Source organism: Dasypus novemcinctus, chromosome 15 (genome assembly GCF_030445035.2).
Source record: "Dasypus novemcinctus isolate mDasNov1 chromosome 15, mDasNov1.1.hap2, whole genome shotgun sequence".
Lineage (NCBI taxonomy): Eukaryota > Metazoa > Chordata > Mammalia > Cingulata > Dasypodidae > Dasypus > Dasypus novemcinctus.
The window spans coordinates 26,386,801-26,413,161 of record NC_080687.1 but is presented as its reverse complement, the minus strand read 5'-3'; the positions used below and the strand labels follow the sequence as shown (position 1 = coordinate 26,413,161).

The following is a 26,361-nucleotide window of genomic DNA, read 5'->3' as shown; positions in this document are numbered from 1 at the left end:
TTAATGATAACATAATATAAAAATAAACATATATCTTGCCTGAGCTGATTTAAAGATATGTGAAATTATCTCTGATTATGAAAAGAATGATATAATTGAAGGACCTTAAAAATAATGGATATATGAACAAACTCTAAGGTAGCCTCCAAGATTTCCTGCCTTCTGATATTTATGCCCTTTTGTAATTCCCTCTCCTTGAATGTGATCAAGACCTGTTACTTGCATCTAACCAAGATAACACAGCAAAGGCGAGGGGATGTTACTTCTGTGATCATATTGCACAAGATTGGAATATTGCTGCTGAAAGAGTTTCTCCCTTGCTGCTCTAAAGAAGCAAGCTGCCATGTTGTAAGCTATTCTACAAAGGGCCATATGGCAAAGAATTAAGAACAGCCTCTGGCCAATAGCCAGTAAGAAACTGCAGCCCTCAGTCAAACAGCCAGCAAGGAAATGAATTCTGCCAACAACCACAGGAGTTTGGAATCTGATATTTCCCCATTAGAGCCTCAGATGAGATTCCTGACCTGACTAACACCATTGTAGCCTTGCTGAAGACTCAACTAAAACTATGAGCCAGACTTCTGAGCCACAGAACTGTCAGATAAATGAGTGTTGTTTTAAGTCTCTACATTTGTGGTAATTTATTATACAGCAAAAGATAACTAGTACAATGGAATTCTCCATTTTTTATCAAGAAAATAAACTGAGGCTGTCTCCTGGTCTAAAATTTTAAAGAGAAAAAATATAATGTTATTTCATTTTTGAAATGACCAGTTAAAAAATAGCAACTGTTCTGTTGAATAAAATGTCTACTAAATCACTCAAAAAACTGATTAGTGGTTTCCTTCATGACACCTGACTATTTACCTCTTTATTCTTTACTCAAGGGTTAAATAATGCCAGTTATTCCTAATTAGAGAATACCTAAATTTTCTTTGGTGATTTTTATAAATATTAGCTTTTAATTCTTCCCAAAACAGTTAAAATAAATCAAAATATTTTACATGTGCAAATACTCTTTACCACATCAAAAGATATAGTTGGTAAGTTCATGACCAAAGAGGTAATAGTTTTAACATATGCATGAAATATACCCACTTGCTCCTAAAGAACAGTAAAAACTGTGTGGCTAAGAAAGAATATCATAATTGCCCACTTGAAAATGCTTAATCTTCTAAATGCAAAGTAAATAATTCAATTTCAAGAGGCTTATTTCATTTTAATCAGAAGGAAAGAAATGAGGATTCTCAACTGAATTTCCCAGATAATACAGTCTTAAGATTTTTTTTCCTAAAAAAAAATCTGCAGATTATATTTTGATGCTTTAATTTTTGTACAGTTATTTTACATTTTATTTTCCTTGTACCATAGGGACACACAGCTAAACATATTATTGTAGTCCAAAGAAAAAAGCAAAAAATACATCTCTCTTAAATTCCCAGAATACTACACTAGATCTCTCCACATCATTGTTCATAGTTAGATTTAAACAGCATCTTTTCTGTTATGTTACACATAACCTGATGATAGGGATTGTATCTTATGAACATCATCTATCTCATAATTCCTCAGATAATGTAACAGTTGATCCATGAATATTTGCTGCTGGATGAATAAATAAACTGACAGGGAAATATTCCACAATAACAGCTTCAAGAACCTACTTATTGGCATTACTAAACAAAGAGGGAAAGAATTCAATAAAATATGTATTCTTTTATTTAGGTTTTCATTAGTTTTACTCAATAGGACCTTCGATATAATGGAGAATCATTCAACAAACTATTATTCAGCACTATTCCAGTTATCTATCGCTGTGTAACAAACCACTAAAAAATGTAGTAATTTAAAGCAACAATCAACTGGCACATGGACAGATCAAAAACTTAAGTCTCTGGGACATATATTTATTAAGCATAGTGTTAATTATAGGATCCGTCATGTGCCAGTTGAGCCCTGAATTTCAGCAGACTTGCAACACCTACTCTCCAGATCATTAAACTCATCCAAGACAACAAGGAGGTGATGATGGACAACGCTCATCCCAAGGAACAGAGAGTGTGTGCAACTGCAACCAAGATAGTTCAATCCATCTGTGCAATGAATCTAAGCTTCCTCTCAATTAGAAGCAGACTAGGCATCACCATCCCCAAATCCTCAAGACTGGGGAATGAACAATTGAGTAAAGTAGACTTATTATTATTCTACTATAGACTTATTATTATTATAGCAATGGAAGAACTCTTATCATTGATATAAAGGCAGTGGCTACCAGAGGTTCTGAGGGATGGGAGAGGGGAGAACATGTGTAATACGGGGACATTTTTGGGACATTGGTGTTGACCTGCATGACATTGCAGTGATGGATACAGGCCATTCTATATTTTGTCATAGCCTACAAAATTGTGCAGGACAGAGTGTAAACTATAAGGTGAACTGTATCCAGAGTTAGCAGCAAAGCTTCAATATACGTTCATCAATTGTAACAAATGTACTACACTAACGAGGGATGTTATTGATATGGGAAAGCACGGGATGGGGAGGGAGTGAGGCATATGGGAATCCCTTATATTTTTTATGTAACATTTCTGTAATCTAAAGCTTCTCTAAAATTAAAAATTAAAAAAGTTAATTTTAAAAAGTATACAGAAAAAAAACCAATCACTTTATTATGTTTAAGGATTCTGGGGATCAGGAATTCAGACATAACATAGTAGGGGCAACTTTTCTCTCCTCTAAAATATCTGTGGCTTTGGTTGGGAAGATTTGAATTGCTCAGGGCAACCTAAATGGCTGAGCACTGGAATCATCTGAAAGTTTCTTCACTTACATTTTTGGCACCTGGCCTGGGACATTTCAAAAGCTGAATTCAACTGAGGCTGTCTACAAGAAAGCGTACCCATGGTTTCTCCATGTGGCTTGGGCTTCCTGACAGCACGGCAGTATTGGGTTAATTGAATTTATATGACAGTGCAAAGCTTCAGTAATACATGTTTCAACAAATAAGGAGGAAACTGCATGGCCTTTAATCACCTACCTCAGAAGTCAAAAAGCATCACTTCTGCCGTACACTTTTGGTTAAAGCAGTCACAAGCATGCCTACATTTAAAAAGATGACATGTGTGTGCCCTCTCAATTAGAGAAGGGCCAAAGAGTATGTGGCCACATCTTATAACTGCCATAAGATCATTTTAAAATAAATTTCCTTCTTTTTTTGCAAGTTATGAGATAATATTAATAACCTTACTCCTATCTTTAAGAATATTCTCCTAATCCAATACGAGAAACAAATGGACAAATATATATTTAATATATATACACAATACACAATGTATTCTACAGTTCATCATGTAAATTGATTGCATCCATTTCAGGAAATTATCTTAAAGCTAATATTGTCAGGAATTTTTTTTTCTTCCTTTTCAATAACCTGTAAACCTTGAAAATCAGGACTGCTTCTATACCATCGCAATGTGATAGGAAACAAATATAAAGCGGTTGTTAAAAGCCTTAGTTGAAATTCCAATGCCTTAGGCCTTACTTTCCTTATCTGCAAAATGGGAGTAATTATCAAACCTGTTTCACAGAATTAAATAAATTGATCTGGCACCAAAACTAAGTGCTAATTATTAACCGTTATTATTTTAGCAAAGAACAAAATTGCCCTCTGTGTTTAGGCATTCCTGTGTAATTAGATCCCTCTTGGACTGTCATCTATTCATGAGTCAAATTAAAATTAAAAAGTAAAATTTAGTGAAATGACTTGTATTTATAAAGAGAAATAAATAGGCTAACATTGCTTTCCCTAAACTAAAGTTGTTGACTGGTAATAAACTTCTTCAAATCAGATGATCAAAGCAATCACATTGGTTATTTAGATTTGTTTCTCTTTGAGTAATAGACTTTCTAGAAAAGGCTCCTGAATGACCATTAGAGATTCAGTTTTTCTCTTATATTATTGGTAATACTCTAGTTCATTGAATAATGTGAAATAATACAAAATAATTTTTAGAAAGTGCTAATTTAAAAGAAATGAATGGGAGTAATTTAAAGTTTTGAAACTATTTCACCTGTATAAATTTCTCAGTTTATTTAATAATCTTGCAGTTCTGGACATGCTTGCTGAATTATCTGAATATATTCTTTTATTAAAGGAAAAATACCTGCAGCTTTTACTCTAGGGGTTGGATCAATGGAACAAGTTGCTATTAATGCTAACAAATATTCCCTCTTGCTCTCTTCTATTGAGTGGAATCTTCTCTCCTCCTAATTCTAATCCCTGCCATAGTAAAGTTATAATATCTTTCCAGTTTCTTAAAATTCATTAAATGATCAATAGAACCAAACAATAATATATTTGTTTAAGTATTCTAAACTTGGAAACCAATGTTTTCTTAAAATATTGCTTCTTGGGAAAGGTTCTCAAATGAATAGCTATTTCTTTCTTTAAGTGGCCAGATTAAGGAAATACACATCCCAACTGCTAGCTATGGAGTAATTACACTGCTGTTTATTACTTTTCAAACCCATAATTACCCATAAAGAAGCATGTACAAATAAAATAGTGTTTTATTTCCCATATAAAAAGCTCTGTTGTTCAGCAACAAAGATATCAAACACCATATTTTATAAAATTGGTATTTTGTAATTATATGACTTAAAGCCAAATATATTTGAAGAGAAAAACTATGAACTTTTTATAAGCAAGTTGGAAGGGGCAAATCCACTTTGGGAGTATAGGACTGTCCTGACCTGAAGTCTCTGAGAAAAATCTAATTTTCATGGGGACATTAAAAGGGGTATCATTTGAAAAGGAAACTTTATTACAGAGATTTTTTTTTTTCAGTAACAGATTATGAGGAAACAGCTTTTGGATGAAGAGACTTTAGATGCCCTTTACTTCTTCTAATTAGCATGAGTTTAGAAAAAGAAAAGCAAATAGTCTCCTAGGTTTTCTCTCATATTACTTCCCTCTCTGTGCTTTAATAGCCCTCCTGCTTATATATGAGTTCCTTATAATTTCCCAAGTCCACATATGAGTCACACATGATGAAATGTCTGGTTATTTATTCCTTTTTAAGTAGGTGCACTGTTAGATATCTTCCTGGTTATTTAAATTACTGGTGCCTTTTAATGACAGTTGTCACATTATCCAAGAAGAGTTTCCACTAAAGATCTATTTTTATTTATTTATTTAATTTTACAGATTTATTTTATTCACACACACACACACCCGCCTCATAGTCTGCTCTCATGTCTGCTTGTACTCTCATTAGGTGGCTCTGGGAACGGATCCTGGGAGCTTCCAGAGAGGGAGAGAAGCGATTACTCTCTTGTGCCACCTCAACTCCCTATTGTGCTATGTCTTCTTATTTTCTCTCCTCTGTGTGTCCAGTTGTGTCATTTTCCTGCACCAGCTTTCAGTGTCGGCCAGAACTCCTGCATGGGGTGGCTTTCCGGTGATAGGCCATATTCCCCTGCAGGGGGTCACTCCTGCACGTGGCATCATTCCAGCGTGGGCCACCACTCCATGTGGGCCAGCTTGCCCTCACCAGGAGACCCTGGGCATCGAATCTTGGACCTCCTATATGGTAGACAGGAGCCCAACTGGTTGAGCCACCCCATTTCCCTAGATCTATTTTTAAAAAGCAAAATTCATTGTCCCTAGGATTCTTTCTATATAGTGTACTATTTCTATATAATAGTACATAGTATATAGTAAATAATATATCTACATTATATATAGTATACTATATATAGTATATATACTATATATATAGATTGTATATATATAGATATGTACAATCTATATAGTAAATTGTATGACAAAATGCATTCTCGGGACAATGACAACAAAAGGAGTTATTTAAACGTTCTTCAGGCATCATCCTTTCATGCATCTGGAAGACAATTATCACATCCTTTGCAAATAATCACTGATCATTTTTAGAAAATGCACATGTTCTCCTCAATGCTAAGAGTTATTTGAGTCTTTTGATTCACTTGCCCATTCCAAAAGCAACAATGACTGCCCCAGAGGATGGCTTTTCACCACTACTTAGAGAATTCAGAGGAATTTGTTTTAAACAGCCCATTGGAAAATTCTCTTTAATAATTTACAATATTAAATGTATCATATATTATGATGGTATTGAAAGAAAAACCACTAGAACTTATAAAAATAGGTTCAGGGCCATACAAAATGTCCTTGACTGGAGACAACACTACACTGAAAAGAATAAATTTTTATAATCAGTCAAGGGGCAAGAAATGGGGACTCAAATGTTTCATGTTTTCTCTGTTGTGTCTGTAGATCATTTCAGCTCTTGTTCCATGTATTTCAAATGTCAGAGCATTAATATAAATTAATGTTTTAATAATGATCTGAATTTTTGCTAAACCATATTTATTAGGAGTGAGCTTTCCTGCAATGCATCTCTTCTAGACTTGACATGGAGAAAAAAGGTAAATTATTGAGTCCTGCATAGTGTATTTAGTCATATTGTTTGAATATTATTAATATTATCAAGATATGAAGAAAATTCAAATTTATACTATTCCACCTTTGCATTTACCTCTTTAAAGTGAATACTGTGGAAAATGAAACATCTGCATAAATAAAGTATAACACAGAAGAACTGAGCATCACTTCCTTAACACTGATGTATTTTCTTTCTGAAAAAGAATATAAGCCAAAAAAAGTTGATTAAGAAGAGAATGTTTCAAATCTTTACAAATTTGTATTTTCTCAGTTGTATTTATTTATTATTCTTTCTTTTATTTTCCTGTGTGGGCACAACCATAAAGGGAGTTAGGAAAATCTGGTACACAGCATGAACACTCCAGAGCAATGAAACAGAATGATGACTAACTCTTTGCCAGACTTGTTTTTGGTGCTGTTCTTTTGGGCTGTTTAACTTGGACAAAGTCTGGCTAATCATTGATATTGAAAATGCAGTTGAGAACACTTTAAAAAGTTCTACCTTTATAAAATAGTTGGGGATATCAAGATTAATCGCCATGGCTTTCATGAAACCTTTTAGAATTTACTATGAAAAAGTTCAAGTTCTTACTATCATGTACGAAGTGTAAATTGAAGAATCTGGACTTACAAATCTCAATGGACTTTCTTAACTTTCCTCAGCTTCTGAAATCATGTGGAAATGATAAATTTGTGAAGGATTAAACAAATAAAAGATCTTAGGTACTCTTTTTCTTGATTGTTTTTGTCAAAGAAGAGATAAATAGCCACTTTGATACATCATTGGCTTGTTTTGTCCCTTAGTTCATACAGAAAAAATACCAAAATACCTAAAGAATTAGATCAATTATTTTATTCAATTTTAAAGTTCTGACTAATTGAATGGAGAAATCAAGTCCACTGAGCAGCAACTGACAACTGTGATAGATGTAAAACTGAAGCATTCATCATTCATTAATGAAGCGAAATTTTGTTGACAAGGATTTTGTTCACCCGGACTTGAATTTCTCCTCTTTGCTGGAATTTTCAGGCACAATGAATAAAAATGAGCATTCAATTCAAAAAGTCTTAACTGAAGTCATACAAAAGCATTCATTTTTTTCATATGTGGCTTTAGAATTTCAATATATGTATTTAGAAACTCCATGGGATATATATCTAAAACCTGTCATAATTTGCCAAACCTTCACTAGAAGATCACATGTGAAGACTCACAGTTACATCAACAGCAAGATGACCTGCAATTTTTTTCCTACATATTTTGCTTGGATTTTGGCATGAAACCACTGCCACAGAAACCACACATGCCTTAAAAACTTATTATCATGCCTCATAGCCAATAGCAGCCACTCTACCTAGTTTTCACTTTGGGCAGGGAAATCCTGTTTTTAAAAAGTTCAAAGTTGAGACTGACATTTTAAAAACACTTGTTACTCTTCAGACACAATCTTAAGAGTTTATCTAGGTGCACTGTGATTCCCAAGATTAAATATATCACCAGTGCCTTTCAAAAATGTCTATATGGAAATAAAGTTCATTATTTCTGTCAGGCAGTTGATTTAGACTATAATAAGGAAAACTTGGAAAAGAAATGAATTACACTGGTGTTAGAAGGATAAAATTGTCAGTGTGTTCCTCCAGCTCAGTGTCTAAACAATAGTCCGAGTAGAGTGTTGTGTCAGTACTGTGTGAAGGAGCTCCTCTTCTCCAAGATGCTTGGAAGCTTGACTAGAGCTTCATTTCATTAGATACCTACTCTGCTCCTTATATCCAATATAAGTATCTGATACAAATATCCCCATTTCACAAGAATTGATGGAACAGTTATTTGTATCTAGATCTTCTTGGCTTTTAGATTCATGTATTTCCCCTACACCAAGTTGGTACGAACACAAAAGATTTTGTATGAAGCAAGTCATATTTTCTCCTACATGCTAAAAAATTCTGTATTCCACCCATTACAACTAGCATCCACCTATCTCCTCCTCCACATAGTAACAGAATATAAACAAACAAAATAAAAATAGAAATAGGCAAAATTTTGCAATATAGTGGGCAGTACAATAAAATAGTTAAGGTAAGTGCATGAGATTAGGATTCAGACATTCAGACATTACTGGATTTACATTCTGCCTATGCCCTGCTTACCTGCAAGAATTTACCTTCTCTTAGCTGAATTATCATATTTATGATAGAAAGCTAATTTTTCCCCATTTTGTTGGGTTACTGTGGGAAATAAATAATCTGCTAAAATTATCAGTATAGACATTTGAAGCTGGCTAGTAAGATAAGGATCAATAGATGGATCTGGAACCTGGCAAGAAGTCCGCGTGGACATCAATAACCCTAAGATGGCTGCTGGAAGACCCTCCACACCCAACATTCTGCCATTCAGAAAAGGATTTCCTCCAGAAGCCAGGAGAAGCCCCAGATATTCTCCAATGCCTTTATCATTGCACCCTCCCAGGGAATTGATGGGTGTGGTAATCAATCAAAACATTAAACAGCTGGGACTCCTCCTATTCCATTAGCAAAGGAATGGAATAATTAACAGCTCAAAGAGCAGGCGCAAGGCCTGAATTCACTCTCTCACCTTTGGACCCCTGTTCCTGTCCTCTGCACTCTGCTCTCACCATTTTTCCTCTGCAATGATGGCTATGCAAGTAAAACCTGGGCATTTATAATCTATAATGGGAAACTGTAGTCTGTGAATCAGCCCTCTTTATCACTTTTCAGCCCCTTTCTCTCTACCTGGTACCCATGATCTGTTATTTTCTTCCATTTCTCTTCCCTCCCTACCTTAATAAATTACTGGCCTAACTCACCCAACGTGCTCTTGAAATTCATTTCTGCAGCATAGTCAAGAACCTAGGCAAAATCTGGTAACAACTTACTTATTTTAAACTCTCAAATAATGGGCTCTACTCCATGAGAATTTTGATTCAGTGACGTCAGTCCTGGTGAATATATCCTTGAGGAACTGGATGTGGGAAAGAATTAATAGGTGAAAAGTAGTGTCGTTTACTAATGAAGAGAGAAAAAAGAAAACTTTCTTTCCCATCCTTACCACATTTTTATGTTCAGCTTTACCCCAGAGGATATTTTAAGAGTTTATAATCATGATTGATATGATTATGATCAGCAAAGCATAAAGACTTTTCTTTTATTAAGAAAGAGATTTATTTACATATTTATTTTTCCCCCTTCCCCTCCTCCCGCCCTATGGTTATTGCTGTCTGTGTTGTCTTCTCTTCTCATTTTCTCTCCTCTAGGATTCACCAGATTTCTATCCTAGAGACTCCTGATGTGGAGAGAGGTTCTCTGACAATTATGCCACCTCAGTTCCTGGTTTCTGCTGTGCTTCACCTTGATTTTCCCCTTCGTCTCTCTTTTGTTGCGTCATCATCTTGCTGCGTGACTCACGTGAGCACTGGCTCACTACATGGGCACTTGCGTGGGCACTGGCTTACCACGCAGGCACTTGCACTCATCGTGTGGGCACTTGCACTCACTGGCTCACTGCACCAGGAGGCCCCAGGTCTCAAACCCAGGTCCTCCCATATGGTAGGCAGAAGCTCTATCACTTGAGCCATATCTGCTTCCCTTTTATTCTTTATATCATCAGTTACCAAAAAAGTTACTTATAAATTAGTTCCTATCTGCCTGGAGGATAATCACATAGTTGATTCACCCCTTTCTTGATTATTCAGACTGATTAAAACACAAATCAGAACCACTGAAATAATTTAAAGTTTAAGTTTTTTGACACTGAGACTTAATTTTTAAATACAAAAATACTATGGGTAATGTGTTAGGCAAAGAAAATAGTTATGCAATGGAATTTTAACTTTGACAGAGGTGGGCAATATGTACAAAGTCACTTTTGGGTGCCTAATTTTATGCCAAAGGAAGTTGTATGAAATATTAAAAATCACCAGGTCCAACCTGCAACCCATGTGAGAGATGTTCTCTAGAGTCATGGCAGACACAGCCTTCTGTTTACACGTCTTATTGCTCCTGATTTTCCTCAGGCAACTCTTTCTTTGGGGTAGAATACAACTCCTTTAACAGCACACTTCCTTATGTAGAGCAGACCTCTTCCTGCCTAAACTAAGTTATATTTTCTCCCATATACTAAATATATTTTTATTCCACTCATTACACCTGGCACACAGCACTATCTACACACAGGCCATCATTAGTTTGTCTGAATCTGGTATGTACTATCTTATCCTCCCATCTGAGTCCTAGGTCAAAATCTGTAGAAATTATACAGTTTATTTTATAAAATATTTCCTTAAACTCACATATTCCCACTTATTCGCTTCTAGGTACATTCACTGTCAAACTTAATGAAGAGTGGTTTTGACTAGTCTTCATTTCCTCACTCAAACTCATTCTTTAATCTATCACGAACTGGCATCTCTTCCTATCATTCTATTGAAACTGGTCTTGTAAGGTTACCAAGATTTAGTTGTCAAATTCAGTAACCTATGCCTAGTCTTCATTGTACCTGTCCTTTCTGCAATATGGGGCACTCTTGTCTGCTTGTGAAACTCTATTAAAATCCTGACCTGTGAGTTTTCAAAACACCACTTTCAATAATAGACAGACATTATGTCTAGACAGAAGGACAATAAGAAAATAAAACACGTTAACAATACTATAAACCAACTAGACCTATCAGACATATACAGAACACTTCCATCAGCAGCTGCAGAATGCACATTCTTCTCTAGAGCACATAGATAATTTTCCAGGATAGACCATTTGTTATGTCACAAAAAAATCTCAAAAGGTTTTAAAATATTGAAATGGTACAATACATCTTCTCCAACCACAATGGAATGAAGATAGAAATCAATAGGAAAATTCACAAACATGTGGAAATTAAACATAGTACTCAAACAGCAAATGGATCAAAGAAGAAACTGCAAAGGAAATTAGGAAATAATTTGATGAAAACAAAGCATACAAAACTTATGGGATGCAGTAAAGGCAGTGGTTTAAGAGGGGAATTTACTGCTACAAATGCATGCATTACAAAAGAAAAAGATTGCAAATGAAAGACCTAACATCACAACTGGTAGATCCAGTAAAAGAAGAGAAAATTAAACTCAGAGATAGAAGAAGGAAGGAAAATTTTAAAAATAAAGTAAGAGTGGAGGTATATGAAATAGAGAACATAAAAACAATAAAGAGAATCAACCAAACCAAAAGTTGGTTCTTTGAATAGTTAATAAAACCAACAGTTAGACTGAAGTGTTAAAAAAAAAGTAGGATGCAAATTACTGAAAGCAGAAACAAAAGGGGCAACATTACTGCTGACTAAACAAAAATATAAGAAGATTCTATGAACAACTGTACACCAACACATTTAATAACCTAGATGAAATGGAAAAGTTCTTAGAAACACAAAAAACAACCTTCATAGACTCTAGAGGACTCTAGAGGATCTCAGCAGACCAATAACAAATAAAGAGATAGATCAGTAATCAAAAACATTCAGCAAAAGAAAGCCCTTGGTCTGTTGGCATCACTGGTGAATTTTACTAAGCATTCCAAGAATTAGCACCAATCCTGCCCAACACTTCCAAAAACTGAAGAGGCATTAACACCTCCTGGCTCATTCTATGTGGTCAACATGACCTTGATAAAGATATCACACAGAAAGAAAATTACGGTCCAATATGCCTCATGAATTTAGGTGTAGAATCCTCAAGAAAATGCTAGGAAATGGAATCCAATAGCACATTAAAAGAATCATACACCAAGATCAAGAAATCAAGAAGCTTTCCCTCTACAATCAGCAAGAAGATAAGGACACCCACTGTCACAATTGTTATTCAGTACTGCACTGGAATTTTTTGCCAGAGCAATTAGACAAGGAAAAAAATAAAAGGAATCTAAATTGGATGGGGGAGAAGTAAAACTTTCATTTGCATTATCACATGATCCTATATAAAACATCCTGAAAAATTCACAACAAACCTACTAGAGCTAATACATATTCAGCAAAGTGGTGGGGTAAGTCAACATACAAAAATCAGTAGTGTTTCTATACACTAGTAGTGAACAATCTGTAGAGGATAAATATCAGGGAAAAATTCCATTTACAATAAGAACTTAAACATGAAATATCTACAAATAAATTTAACCAAGCATGTAAAGGACTTACAGACAGAAAACTACAAAGCATTCCTAAAAGAAATAAAATTAGTCCTAAATAAATGGAAGGACATATCACGTTCATTAGAATATTAAATATTGTTTAGCATCAATTCTACTCAAAGTGATTGATAAATTCAACACAATCCCTATCAAAATGATAACAGTCTTCTTCGCAGAAATGTAAAGGCCAATCATCAAATTTATGTGGAATATAAGGGGCATAGAACTACACAAACCATCTTGAAAAAGAGGAATGATATTGGAAGATTCACATTTCTCAAATTGAAAACTTATTACAAAGACTACAGTAATCAAAGCAAATTAGTATTGGCGCTAGGTCAGACAGATAGGCCACTGGAATAGAACCAAGAGTTCAAAAACACCCTCACATCTAAGGTCAATGGATTTTTGACAAAGGTATCAAGTCCACACATGGGGAAAGAATAATGTCCTCAATAAATGATGCTGGAGAACTGAATAATCACATACAAAAGAATGAAGGTAGACCTCTACTGCACACCATATACAAAATTTAACTTGAATGGATCAAAAACCTAATATAAGAACCCAAAAATATAAAACTCCTAGAATAAAGCATAAGAAATTATGTTCAGGACCTTGTGTTAGGAAACTGTTTCTTAGATTTTATACAAAAAACATGAGCAACAGAAGAAAAACTACATAAATGGGCCTTCGTCAAAATTAAAAACTTTCATGCATCAAACTACAAAGTAAAAAGACGACCTACAGAATCAAGAAAATATTTGGAAGCCACAAATCCAATAAGGGTTTAATATCCAGAATATATAAAGAAGTCCTACAACTCAACAGTAAAAAGACAAAAAACCTGATTAAAAATGGGTAAAAGAGGGAAGAAGATGTGGCTCAAGCGACTGGGCTTCTGCCTACCACATGGGAGGTCCAACGTTCAGTTCCTGGTGCCTCCTGGAGAAGGCTGGCTGGCACGACTGACAGGCGTGCTAAGCTGACACAACAAAGAGACAAAGAGGAAAGACAATGAGAGACACAATAACCCACGGAGTTGAGGTGGCTCGAGCGATTGAGCACCTCTCTCCCAACATGGGAGGTACCAGGTTCAGTTCCCAGTGCCTCCTAAAAGAGAAGATGAGCAGTCACAGAGAGCACACAGCAAATGGACACAGAGAGCAGATTGCAACCTCAAACAACAAGGGGTGGGGGAGAATAAATGAATAAAATAAATCATTTAAAAAATAGGTAAAAACTTGAATAGACATTTCTCTAAAGAGGATATACCAATGGCCGATAAGTACATGAAAAGAGGCTCACAGCATTAGGCATTAGAGAAATGCAAACTAAAACTACAATGAGATACCATTTCATACCCACTAGAATGGCTACAACTAAAAAAGTAAAATAGGAAAGTGCTACAAAGTATGTGGAGAAATAGAAACACTTGTTACTTGTTGGTAGGAATGTAAAATGTACAGATGCCTTGGAAAACAGTTTGGCAGTTCCTCAGAAAATTAAGTACAGAATTCCCATATGACCCAGCAATCCCACCTCAATGTATATACCTAAAAGAATTAAAAGCAGGGACTTGAACAGATATTTGCACACCAACGTTGCTGAAGGATGAAAGCAACCCAAGTATCCATCAATCAATGAATGGATAAACAAAGTGTGTATATTCATACAAAGGAATATTTTTCAGCCATAAAAGGGAATGAAGTTCTGATAATGCAACAACTGGATGAACCTTTGAAGATAACATGTTGAATAAAATAAGCCAGAAACAAAAGACAAATATTGTATGATCTCACTGACATGAAACAATGAGAATAAGCAAATTCATTCAGTTATGACCAGAATAGAGGTTACCAGGGGCTGAGGTGGAGGAGGGAATGGGGGAGTTAAAGCTTAATTGAGTTTCTGTTTCATTGATGGAAAAGTTTTGGTAATGGATGGTAGTTATGGTAGTACAACATTTGAATGTAATCCCTGAATTATATATTTGAATATGGTTATTAGCAGGAAATTTTAAGTTTATATATGTTATTATAGTAAAAATTTTTAAAACATGGGAGCATACAACACAAAAAGCAAAACCAAATGTAAACCATACTTTATAGTTAATAATATAATTTTAACAATATATTTCATAAATTGTAACAAAGGCACCATACTAATGCAAAGTGTTAATAAAATTGGGAAAACCATGCATAGTAAGACATATTGGAACTCTGTATTTTCTGCATGATTTTTCTGTAAACCCAAAATTTCTCTAATAAAAGCATCCTTGCCTTTGGCTTTCAGCTCATCACGTTCTCATGATTCATATTCTGTCTCTCTGTCTCTCTCTCTCCATCTCAGTCTCAGTTTTTGACAAAAAGAGGAAAACTCTGCCTAAAACTTTAAATCTTTCTCAGGGTGCTTGACATGCCTCACATTGTTTTTGTTAAATCCTCTCATCTCTGCCCAAAACTTTCAGAATCGAACCTACATGTACAGAGTGAACTTCACACGCAAACTCCCTGCTCAAATGAGATACTACCCACTGGACTTCTCCTCTTGGTATCATCTCCAAATATGAATTTATTCTCTTCACCAATCTCAGTCCCTACTTGTTCTTCATCAACACCCACCCAGTCTCACCTTTCGTAAAGCTTGAATCATATCCCCCTCTACATAGCAATTGGTCACTAAATACTGTCAATTCAAACTCAGAAATGTCTCTTCAACCTGGCCTTTCTTCCCTACTTCTGTAACCACTGTAGTCATGTAGACTTCTACTGTCCAATGTGGTAGCCACTTGGATACCACACAGGCTATTTAAATGTAAACTAATTACAACTGAATGAAATAGAAAATTCAGTTCTCCATCTGCATGAGCCGTATTTCAAATGTTCAATAGTATCACATGCTAGAGAAGAGACCACCCTACTTGGACGGTGCAGATTATAAAGCATTACCATCATCACAGAAATGTCTATCAGAGGGTGCTGATTCCTTCTATACACAAAAGCAGCTTCTGAATTGGTCTGTCTGTCTTCACTTCACTCTTTTCTAATCACTGCTGTGCTTTTGCCGGAGCTAACTTTTAAGCACAACAAATTACCCAGTATTACCACTCCCTTAGTTAAAATTGCTCTTTGATAATTTATCACACAAAGGATGGAATTCAGATGCATTAACATGGGATAAATGGTTCTTCGCAGTCAAGTACTTACATTGCCCACATAGGTATTTCCTATTGCTCTTGACACATTTTATTGCAGCCATACTGAACTTCTCATTTTCTTTTAACACTGTCACTGAAAGCTCTATTCGACATGCCTTTAAAACCTTTCCCATCTCTATATATCAAACTTCTTTTCATACTTCAAAACCTGGATCCAATATCACCTCCTCTGTGAAGTACACATTCTCACAGAAGGTAGTTAAAAACTAAATTATCACATTATGCTATAATTATTTGTCTATTTCTTGATCTGATATTAGACTGTGAGGCTAGTTTGGACAAGGATCTCATCCTTATCACCTCTTTATTCTCAGCACCTATTCATGGTATGGTATACAAGAAACAATATAACCTAGTAATTAAGCAAAACATAAAGTGTGAGACAAGGATGACTTAAAATTCTGGCTGCACCTCCATTGTTCTATGACAAGAGGCAAGTTATTCCATTTTTTAAAGTTTCAGTTTTTTTCATTTATAAAATGGTTCTTATAGTGCATATCTTGTCAGTGGTAACCCAATTTCTTATCAATTCTTATCAATAACAAAGTGCTTTTCATATACCAGTCTCTGCATCAAACATATTATATACATTACCTCATTTCTATAACCCAGGAATAACACAGGGATATCACCAATTCACATATAAAATAAAATACCTGGGGAGAGAATGAGCCTCAGGATTTCCTAACCATTGCTGCATTTAAGAAGATTAAATTCATATTTTGATTCAGGCATTGTGGATGAATCTATCTCTTAACTTTTCCACCTCAGGAAAACTAAACTATCAGAATAGTTTGAGTAATCGAAAAGAACTTCTCACTGCTCCAATCTGAACATTCAACTCTCTAAAATGAGAGAGAAAAATTCAGATTCTAAGTGTTATATCTGTTAGGCAATATAGACAATTCCCAACCAATAAACTTAAATATCGTTTAAAACAAGAAGGTAAAAATGGAACTGTTGGCTTAAAATCATAAACAAAAAGTGATTGCATTTATCTTATGAATGTATTGTAAAGAATTATCACAAATCTCCAACATTTATTTCCCTCTCACCAAAACTCTTTTGTCTGAAACAACACTAAAATTTAAATCAGAAATTTAAGTGTTCTACTGATGTTTATTCCATTTATTTATATTTATATCTCCCCCTAGATCTTTTAAAAGATGATCCTGGAATTCCTGACATCTATCCCAGGTGTCTGTAGCCTTCTACATCATCTATAAAAATGTTACTAAATGATCAGTTAAAATAAATAATTTAAAAAGCAGATTTGGCAACATTTTTTCACAATTGTTAACTCTATATGATAGGTTTATGTGGCCTTACATTAAGCTATCCATTTTTTGAAAGTATGAAAAGGCTCATAATAAAAAGGGAAAAGAAAAAATACTAAAATCCTAAGTGAATTTGAGCCTTAATACTAACCAGCTATTTGACCTTGGGAAATTAACTTTATGCCCTAACTTTATGTGTCTGTAAAATTTATGGTAATACCTACCTATCTTGTTTATGTGAGGATTAAATGAATTAGAACAGTTTCTGTTATTTAATAAATTTGAAAGATTGTTAGCTGCTATTGAAGCTTCCTTCCAGATCTTAAATGCATATGAGTAATTCAAATCATTTTCTGAAAGATCTAATGCATTATCATGATCATCCACTTACATCTTAGTTCAATTTTCTTTTCAAATAAACAATATCAGTCATAGTTCTTTTAGAAATAGAGATAAGACTGATCATTTTTGATGGGTGTAGAGAAGTAAGAAAAAAATTTTAAAACTTCAGGCTTTCTAAGGGACACAGGCCCCAGAAAGGCAGTTTCCAGAGGACAGAGAAGGACATAGCTAGGTGAAAGCAAGAAGGTGCAATAGCAAGGGGGAGTGGAAAATGAGGGGTGAAAAGGCCAAAACAAATGTCATCAATTTCATAATTTTGATTAGAGAACATTTTCTTTCTTTTGCAGAGTACAGCAGCTGGCATAGAAATCCCTATGTACTTGCATAGAAGCAATTGAGAGGAGACACATTACTGTACTCACCTATTTCACATATCTGTAAAGCTATTTTTAATACTAAGATCAATAACTATTTAAACAGTTGTTAAGCTTCTATTTTTCGCAGGAGTTTTTACCTTCCGTGTAGCCTCTAGAACATCTTTATAAATGATTGAATGTAGAAATAGACTATAAGGGAAAAAGCAACTATTATTTAAGGATACCTTAAGACACCCCAGAATTAAGCATTTTCCTACATTCTGATGCAATATGTAGTATAAATAACTATGTATTACTCAGGAAGGACAAATATAACCATCTCATTTTCAATTTTAAATACTCAAAGTAAACTTGACCATTTTAGTAAAGAAATGTTATTATTTCTATTATGATCATATTTAATGTCTTAGTAAAATAAGCTTATGTTTAGTGTTTTACAGCATTTATAACTTAAAATGTTAGAAAATAAAAGAAGATCTGATGTTAAAGTCACTTCAAAACAGAACAATTATCAATTCCTTTTCAAACTAACTGCTAAATTAAGCTTGGTACTAATCCATGACTACTTCGCAGTTTGTCTCTGCAAAAAGCTATACGAATTTTAATTAGAACTGCAGTATTATAGATATGTCAAAAAATGTGGCTTATCAACACACACACTGCCACGTAGATTAGGGCTTAGTAATAGTAATTAACAGGTTTACTAAAGTGGCTAGATGAAGAAAGAATCTAGAAGCATCATGACAAGCCGAAAGATTTTATCTTATATCCAACCATGACCTTTTGAGGAAATCTTAATTTTAACCATTTTATAGGTCAAAATTAGAAGCAAAAACACGTCTAACCAAATATTTGATGAGTCTTACAAAAAGTTGTTCAATTTCTGTGTTCCTTCTCTCTGCCCATTATTACATGAACACCCAGTAGCATAACTCAGTTCTGGTCAAAAGACAGAAAACCCATGGCCAACAGACCCATTTTAAATATTCAAATCTCTAGTTCTCTCCGCATCCATCTCCTTATCTCTGTATTCTCCTCTGGCACAATGCCTAACCCCTTCACCTAGTTCATTTCTCATTTACTTCCTTAGCCTAGTCACTACATAAGTGCCCCCTGCCCTCTGACTATGTCCCATTGCCTCTACCACTTTTTAAAAATATCTGTCTGAATTTCACCCTCGTCACCGAACAAATGGGATTTTCCTGTACTATAGAGACATAAGAGCTAAAAAAAATCTAGCCATATTAGTTGCACTGTCAATTAGAACCCTGGTTCGCAATCTTGCCTGTTCTTTAGAATATCTTGGGAAACTATGAAAGATCCCAAAGCCTTTGCCACAACCCAGACCAACTAAATTAGAATTTCTTGAGAATAACGGTGAGAAGTCCCATGGTTTAGTGCTTTCAAAGCTTGTCAGGAAATTCCAATGTTATCCATGAACCATTTATCTAGTGTAAATTTCCACCAGCACTAAAGAAATACTTTTGCTGTGCTAATGTATATACCATAAACAGCTGTTTGGTGCCTAATCAACGTCACGGCTGTAGGGAAGTGGTTAACAGGAAGTCAAAAAGTGAAAATAGAAGCAATGGTTCAGATAATTAAAATCCATGTTCTTTTGTTTGAAATATGTATATGTTTATCTTCAATCTAGCAAGAAAAAATTGTCATAATGGATTATTATTTATATGCGGGAAATGATAAAACTACGAGGATTGCTTGATTTGCTTTCCTTCACACTTTAACTCACCTTCCATATGCAGACACTAAGCTCACCTACCAAGAGTGACTAAAACCAATATGTAATAGCAATTATTCAAAGACTTTGTGGTTATGCCCTATATAGCCACTAATTTGACCCAGTTACAAATCAAAAGCAAAAATAGTCATTCTTTGGTCGGTAAAACAATAGGCATCTAAATGTTAAGATAAAATCCTGGGTGTCACTCTATAAAAATAAAGCACAAACCATAAATTAGTAGTTGTCTATGGAATAAAAATATATATTTTTTAAAAACATGTATCTGGGTCATAGAAATAGTTATAACAGATACTTTGATATTATTAATAATGTTAGTGGTTAAAATGATTACATGCATGATCACACTTTGATTTTGCAGAGACGCGATTCAACTATAAAAATATGGTCTGAAAATAATAAAGTGGAGAATTAAAAAAAATTTGTATATGTAATTCGCACCTCTGGATAGTGGCTTAATTTGTAAAATAGTACATAGTCAACCACAAATAATATTTTGGGTTCAACATTTAAGTGAAAAAAATTGTGATATTCATAACTTTACTTTTTGAAATAAAACTACTTCATTAAGAATCTATAGTACATGACATCAAAATAAATAAAAAATTAAGAAATGTCTTTTTTTCAAATTGTACATTTTGTAAACAAACTTTGCATACTCAAACTGGTTAATGTTTATGAGCAGTGCCTACAAAACAAGACTGTAAGTCTGGGGTATCATGATTATTATAAATGTCTAACTTTGCAAAGTAGTATTTTGGTCAGTATCTATTAAATGAAAATAAGTACTATAACTTGCTTTCATATGAGATTGTAATAATAAAAATATGAGAATGCATAAATTCTTGAGAATACAAATATGGGAATTTATTCTGGGAGAATTAAAGTACATATGATGCAATTATTTGCATTAGAATCTAGTCTCAAATCCACTTTCACCGACTATCTGTCTTAAGGCATAATGAGTAAATCCAGAAATTATTTCCTGGATAAACAAGTATTTCTTTTATTTTAAATAAAAAAATAAATCTTATCAGAATATTAAAAAGTATTTTGGGTGCAAATGACCTCTATCACATTGCAATATAAGGTTTGCTAAAGTAAACCCAAACTGTTTTTGATCTCCAATTACTATGGACTCAGGACACTATGTTTCAATTATATCTCTTTCTCAGGTTTTTTTTTCCCCCCAGTATAACAACTCAGAAACCTTTTGAAACCGCTTAAGTCAAAATGAATTTTAAACAATTTTCATTTTATACATACCTAGAACATGGACATTTGTCAAAATGGAAGGAGAATATAAAACTAGAAAGTAACAATATGTGCCAACTCTTAAAAATTAGAAATAATTTTTAATCATTCAATTATATATAGCCAAAATAAAGTGAATATTTCTCCTAAAATATGAATTTTAATAATTAACATTACTGACATACTTTTATGTATTCTCCTGTCTATATTTTTAATTAATATGGTATTTATAAACTATTAAAATGGAATTTTCTCATGACTTTATTACCAATTCCAGAAATATAATACATTTACTTTTAATGGAGCCTGGGCTCCATTAAAATATGGAAATTTTTGCATGAAATATATCTTCAACAAGGTCCTTATAATAGCTATTATTTTATAGTAATAGATATCTTTAAAATAAGCAAATTTATTTAAAAAGTAACTCAGACACATTCTTAAAAGACTACAAGTACCATTTAAAACCATTTGGCACAGTTTGTATGTAAGCATGTTTGTGACTTTTTCAGACTTCTAGAGAAATTATATATTTAACCAAGAAACTATGCCTATATTATAATTTTACATATTACCCAATTGATTTTTTGAGTCATCAACTAAGAACGCTAGCACTTTAAATTTGAAGGTGTAATTTTTGAAAGCAGTTATTGTTGACCAAATCTGACAAACATATCAAACAACCGAGAAATATCTAAAAGACATCACAGGTCATAAATTCTGTAATGTGGTGGTAAGAAACTCAAATGCCCATATGTATATATTTCAATGCGAAGGATTTTTTTTTTTTTACAAAGGAGGTAGGGTTTTTACAACATGCTTTTGTTTATACAGTTAACAACTACTCCTTTACACAAAAATACAATACAAATGTAGTCCATAACATTATAATTTAGCTTATCCTACAATATACCCTATGGCTATGATGATATAAATATAAAGTTGAAAATTATTTCAGGTCAAAGAGGAAAGATATTATATATATGTATATATGTATGTATAAATGTCTGGACATTAGAACAAAGACGTATTTGACATACTTACTTGAAAATATGCCTCAGTCTATGTGGCAACACAAATTCTCTTTTAAATAGTTAAAGTAGGCAAATGAAAATTATTAGAAATTGCTATGAGGTTTGCATTCAGGGAGGTAGGCAAATTCAAAATCTTACAAGGAACCACTCAAGTTTTAGAACATAAATATACTGAAATCTCTGAACCCTTTTTATGAGTACTAGAATTTGTGGAAATAATATTTTCCTTATCTTTACACTTTCAATGTAACACATCTTGTCATGATAAATAATTGTTCAGTAGATACACTAGTCATTCATTATTAATTTCTACCATTAAGATGAATATGAATTCTCAGGCAAAGTTACACAGTGGTATGGAAAAATGCAGTAAAGTTTAAGATATATTTATCAAATGAAGTAGCATTCTAAATTAATGTTATAAACTTGGCATTACTATTTTCAAGGCGATCTCTGCCTCCACTCTTAAAAAATGTTGACAAAACAAGGTTAGTTTGAGATTAGCTTAATTATCAAAAGCACAACTAATTAACCCAAAGTAAAAACTGGTCCTTCAACTATGTTCATTTTTAATAGGTATCCATTAGCCCACTTCTCTTGTCAAAATAGCACTAGATCCTTTGATCCCCACTGCCCTTGACTGCACTTTCCCAGCACAAAGCAAGGGAGGCAGAGGTACAGTTGCTCCATTTGTGTGAGAAAGTAGGAAAGAAAAAAGAAGAGACTGTGGTGTATTACATATTTTGAAAAACACTTCTAGTTTTATAATATTTCTAAATAAGTTATCCTTAGAAACATTCAGGTTTATTCAGATTCTGTCATCATTGCTTCCCTAATAAAGGTCACTGCAGTATCTTCATCTTCAACAGAGCTCTTAGGCACCAAATCTCATTTCAGCACCACGAACAGCGACTCTCCCCTCTCCGGGATTCCACCCACAGGGGCCCTGGCAATTTCTTAATAAACTTGCAGACACTTCTTTGCCAATCAGTAAGAGTTATTTTCTTTATTATACCCAACAACGAGAGTGTGAATATAATACAAGTTATTAAAGAGTTCAATAAATTCTCATTTTTAGCATGCAGCCTTTGCCACTTAGTAATTCTGGAGAGCATCTGAAAATTCAAGCTAATTACATAAGGTGCCTCATAAATAAACTAGCACTGAAAAACAATTACCAAGTTCCTAATTAAAACTCACCAGTCAGAGTTATTCTCAGCTCAATTATTATACAAAATTCTAAGTGTGGGGGGGGGGGGGGGCGGGAATTAAAGAGTCTAAGTAAGCTCAGGTAGGCCCTAGACTTTCCAAGCAACTAGAACTACTCTGTAAAACAGACAGAATGCCTTTTCCCCCTATATAAACAACTACACTTTCTGACCCTCTACTCAACTCTAAGAGAGTTCACGTGAACAAGTCCATATACCAGACCACAAATGCCCGTCTCCGACACTTCTGACTTTAGCTGTGGCCATTAATATGCATTCCCTTCACGGTCTTCCTGACTAGTCAAATTCCACGATGAAAAAAAAAAAAGAAAAGAAAAGAAAAAGTAACCAAGTTCGAGTCTATAGCCTGGTTGTAAGAAACAGCTGAAGCACCAGCTTTATGATCTCAGAAGACCAGAACCTTCTCCCATCTCCAGGGATGGCCGAGAAGAGGAAACAGTCCACCAGGTCCCTGACACAAGCAGCAAGCGAATCTCTTACAACCACGGTTAACCACGGATGTAACGAAACCAGAGCCAACACCAACAAAAAATATTTGAAGAACCCTAGAGGAGACCACAACCGAGCAAACGTAGATAGAAAGGAGCAGGAAAAGGGGAGGGAAACTCCGCTGTTCCTACCTTACAGTCCTCGGGGCATGATTTCACCGAGTACTCCTCCGACTGTAAGTATTTATGGAGCACACTTTCAAACTCTTCGTATTTCTCCTGCGCGTGGTGGTCGTAGTCTTGGTAAGCCTCGACGCACTGCCTGCAGGCGGTCATCTCGCCGTCCTCCTTGAGCACCACATCCAAACTGCAGTTCAAAGTGTTGGGACTGGACAGCCCCGAGAACAACTCCCAAAGTGTGTAGGAATTACAAAACGAAAGGTAAAAATCCGACAAGTTCCAGAGCGGAGTTGGAGGCTTGCCTCTCACCTGCTGCTCCTCCCCCCCGGCCGCCACCCCCCGACTCCAGTTCCTGGCGCACACGGCGTCCGCGTTTTCGATCGTGAAGCACTGGCCCGAAGAGGCGCCCTGGGGGTAACAAGTCTCCAGGCGCCACACGGGTTTGGCGGAGTTTCCTAGAAAAAGAGCCTTGCTCCGGTTGTTTTTGCCTCGGTTGCCCTGGCCGCCGCCGCCGCCGTCGCCGGGGGAGGGGGGCAGGGTGGGGGACGAGGAGGCGGAGAGGAGTCTGTGTGCCTGGGCGGCGGGCGAGGATTCCCCCATGCTCGCCAGGAGCGCCGGCCAGGAGGGCTCCTGCTGCCGCTGCCGCTGCTGCTGCTGCTGCTGCTGCTGCTGCCGCTGCCTCTGCTGCTGCTGCTGCTGCTGCTGCCGCTGCTGCTGCTGCTGCTGCTGCTGCTGCTCCTTGTCCCGGGTCCGAGTCAGTTTGGCCTCAGCGCAGAACCACAAGTGATCAGAGAGCAGGACTGTGAAAAACAAGAGAGATGCCAGAGACAGTCGCCATTTCTGAGCCCTCTCTGAATCGGTGAACGGTTTCTCGTTCTCCCGGGGTGCTGCCAACCAGATTTTTAAGCCGTCGTCATACTGCCGACACATCCAAGCACCCCTGGTCATATTTTGGGAACGCACAGCCCTGGCCGACTCCACCGTGAGGGCTCCTGTGCCGGTGTCACCACAATATGCATTGACTTAAAGGGTTTAATTTCCTTATCCCCTCCTCCCGTTTCTTCTCTCTCTCCCTCTCCCTCTCTCTCTCACTCCCTCTCTTTTCTCTCTCTCTTCTGTTGCCTACAGAAATATTACCAGGCTTTGGAGGAAAACCTGCCTTGCTTCCCACCTATGCATCCGCAGACCCCATTCTCGGTCGAGTGGGAAACAATAATGTAGAGAGAGAGAAAGAGAGGGAGAGAGAGAGAGAGAAAGAGAGAAGAGGCGGAGGAGGCTGGTGCTGGTGGCTGGTGGCCGGTGGTGAGGCTGAGTGCAGGAGGTGATGGTGGAGGCGGCGGGGCGGCTGGCGCTGCTCCTCTCACCCAGGCATGGTCAGAGCGCCGGGCCCCATGGTCCTGCTGAGGGCAGCCCGCTCTCCCCTGCCAGGGGCATGCCGCGTCTCCGCTGCCCACTGACGGCGACCAGAGCGCCTCCCCTCCTCCTCTCCTCCTCCTCTTCTTCTCCTCCTCTTCCTCCTCCTTCTTTTCCTTCTCCTTTTTCTTCTCCTCCTCCTCCTCCTACTTCTCTCTCTCTCCCCCCTAGTCCAGAGCCTGGGCAGCCGCCGCCGACAGGGCTCTCCCTCCCCCCCACCCCCCACCCCGCGCTCTAACTGCTGCTGCTGCTGCTGCCGCCGCCGCCGCCGCTGCCGCAGGTCTGCCCGCGGGCGCTGCCGCCGCCGCCGCCGCCGCCTCCCGGGCTGCCGCTACTGACGCCGCCGCCCGGCTGCTGCGGCGCTCGCCGCGCGCCGTCTCCCCGGGACCTCGGGGCCGAATCGCCTGGGCTGGGTCTCCCGAGAACCCCAGTCATCTTCAGTGCCCGGGCTAAGTTGCCGCCATCTTCGTCCTGAAGAAACACTTTTTTTTTTTTTGGGGGGGGGGGGGGGGACAGCGCTGGCTTTTGCGTCATCTCCTCCCGCGCCGAGATCTCTCCATCCTGGCGCATTGGCACCAGATTCGGCCCAAGGAGGAGGGCGAAGAAGGAAGTGGGGAAGGAGGAGGTGGGGGCCGACTTTGGGGAGTGTCCCCCAACGCGGGCTTCCTGGGCTCAGGGGCTTGTCCCTTCCTTCCTGCCACTCCCCCCCCCCCCCCCTTTCCCACGTTTATTTTTTTCTTTTATCACTGAGAGAAGTCAGAAGGTGGACTGTATGGTTGGGGATGATGTTTAGTTTCTTCATCATCTCCCCACTCCCTCCTCCCCTCTGTCACTCGAAAAAGTACGAGTTTAAGGCCGGCAGGTAGAGGCTGGGGGGGGGGGGGGGGGCCGGAGGGGAAAGGACCTGTGTACTGTGCTCTTAATGAATGATCTGCTTCAGCTAGGGGGTAATCCGGGGGAGTAAACACAAACTAGCTAGAGGAGTGACAGGGTGACATTTGGTCTCTCTGAATGTGCCTCGGGACTCCTGGAGAGCAACAGCTATAAGTGTGTTCTATTGTCAGTTGATTTCATTATAAGGAAGGGATGATAGAATCGTGAGTGTGTGTGTGCAGGTATCTATCTAGTCACCTATGTGACAGTTTCCTATCTGTCTATGTTTCCACAATTGAAAATAGAAGATGAGAAGTGGCCTC

General features: G+C 36.8%; 1 protein-coding gene across 3 annotated transcripts in view; it reads right to left on the bottom strand.

Moving 5' to 3' along the window:
* The window catches only part of NALF1 (NALCN channel auxiliary factor 1), a 687,255-nt gene extending 661,841 nt beyond the window's left edge, over positions 1-25,414 (bottom strand). For 2 of the 3 annotated variants that reach the window (XR_011645808.1, XM_071208209.1), the window contains exon 1: positions 23,765-24,793. Coding sequence is in view for 2 of the 3 variants with exons in the window: in XM_071208209.1 (XP_071064310.1) it covers positions 23,765-24,700 (936 nt within the window). In the remaining variant the exon portion in view is untranslated. Of the gene's footprint in view, positions 1-23,764 lie in introns of all 3 variants that reach the window. The other variant, XM_004471204.5, reaches the window with a different exon arrangement.
* Positions 25,415-26,361: the final 947 nt, after the last annotated feature.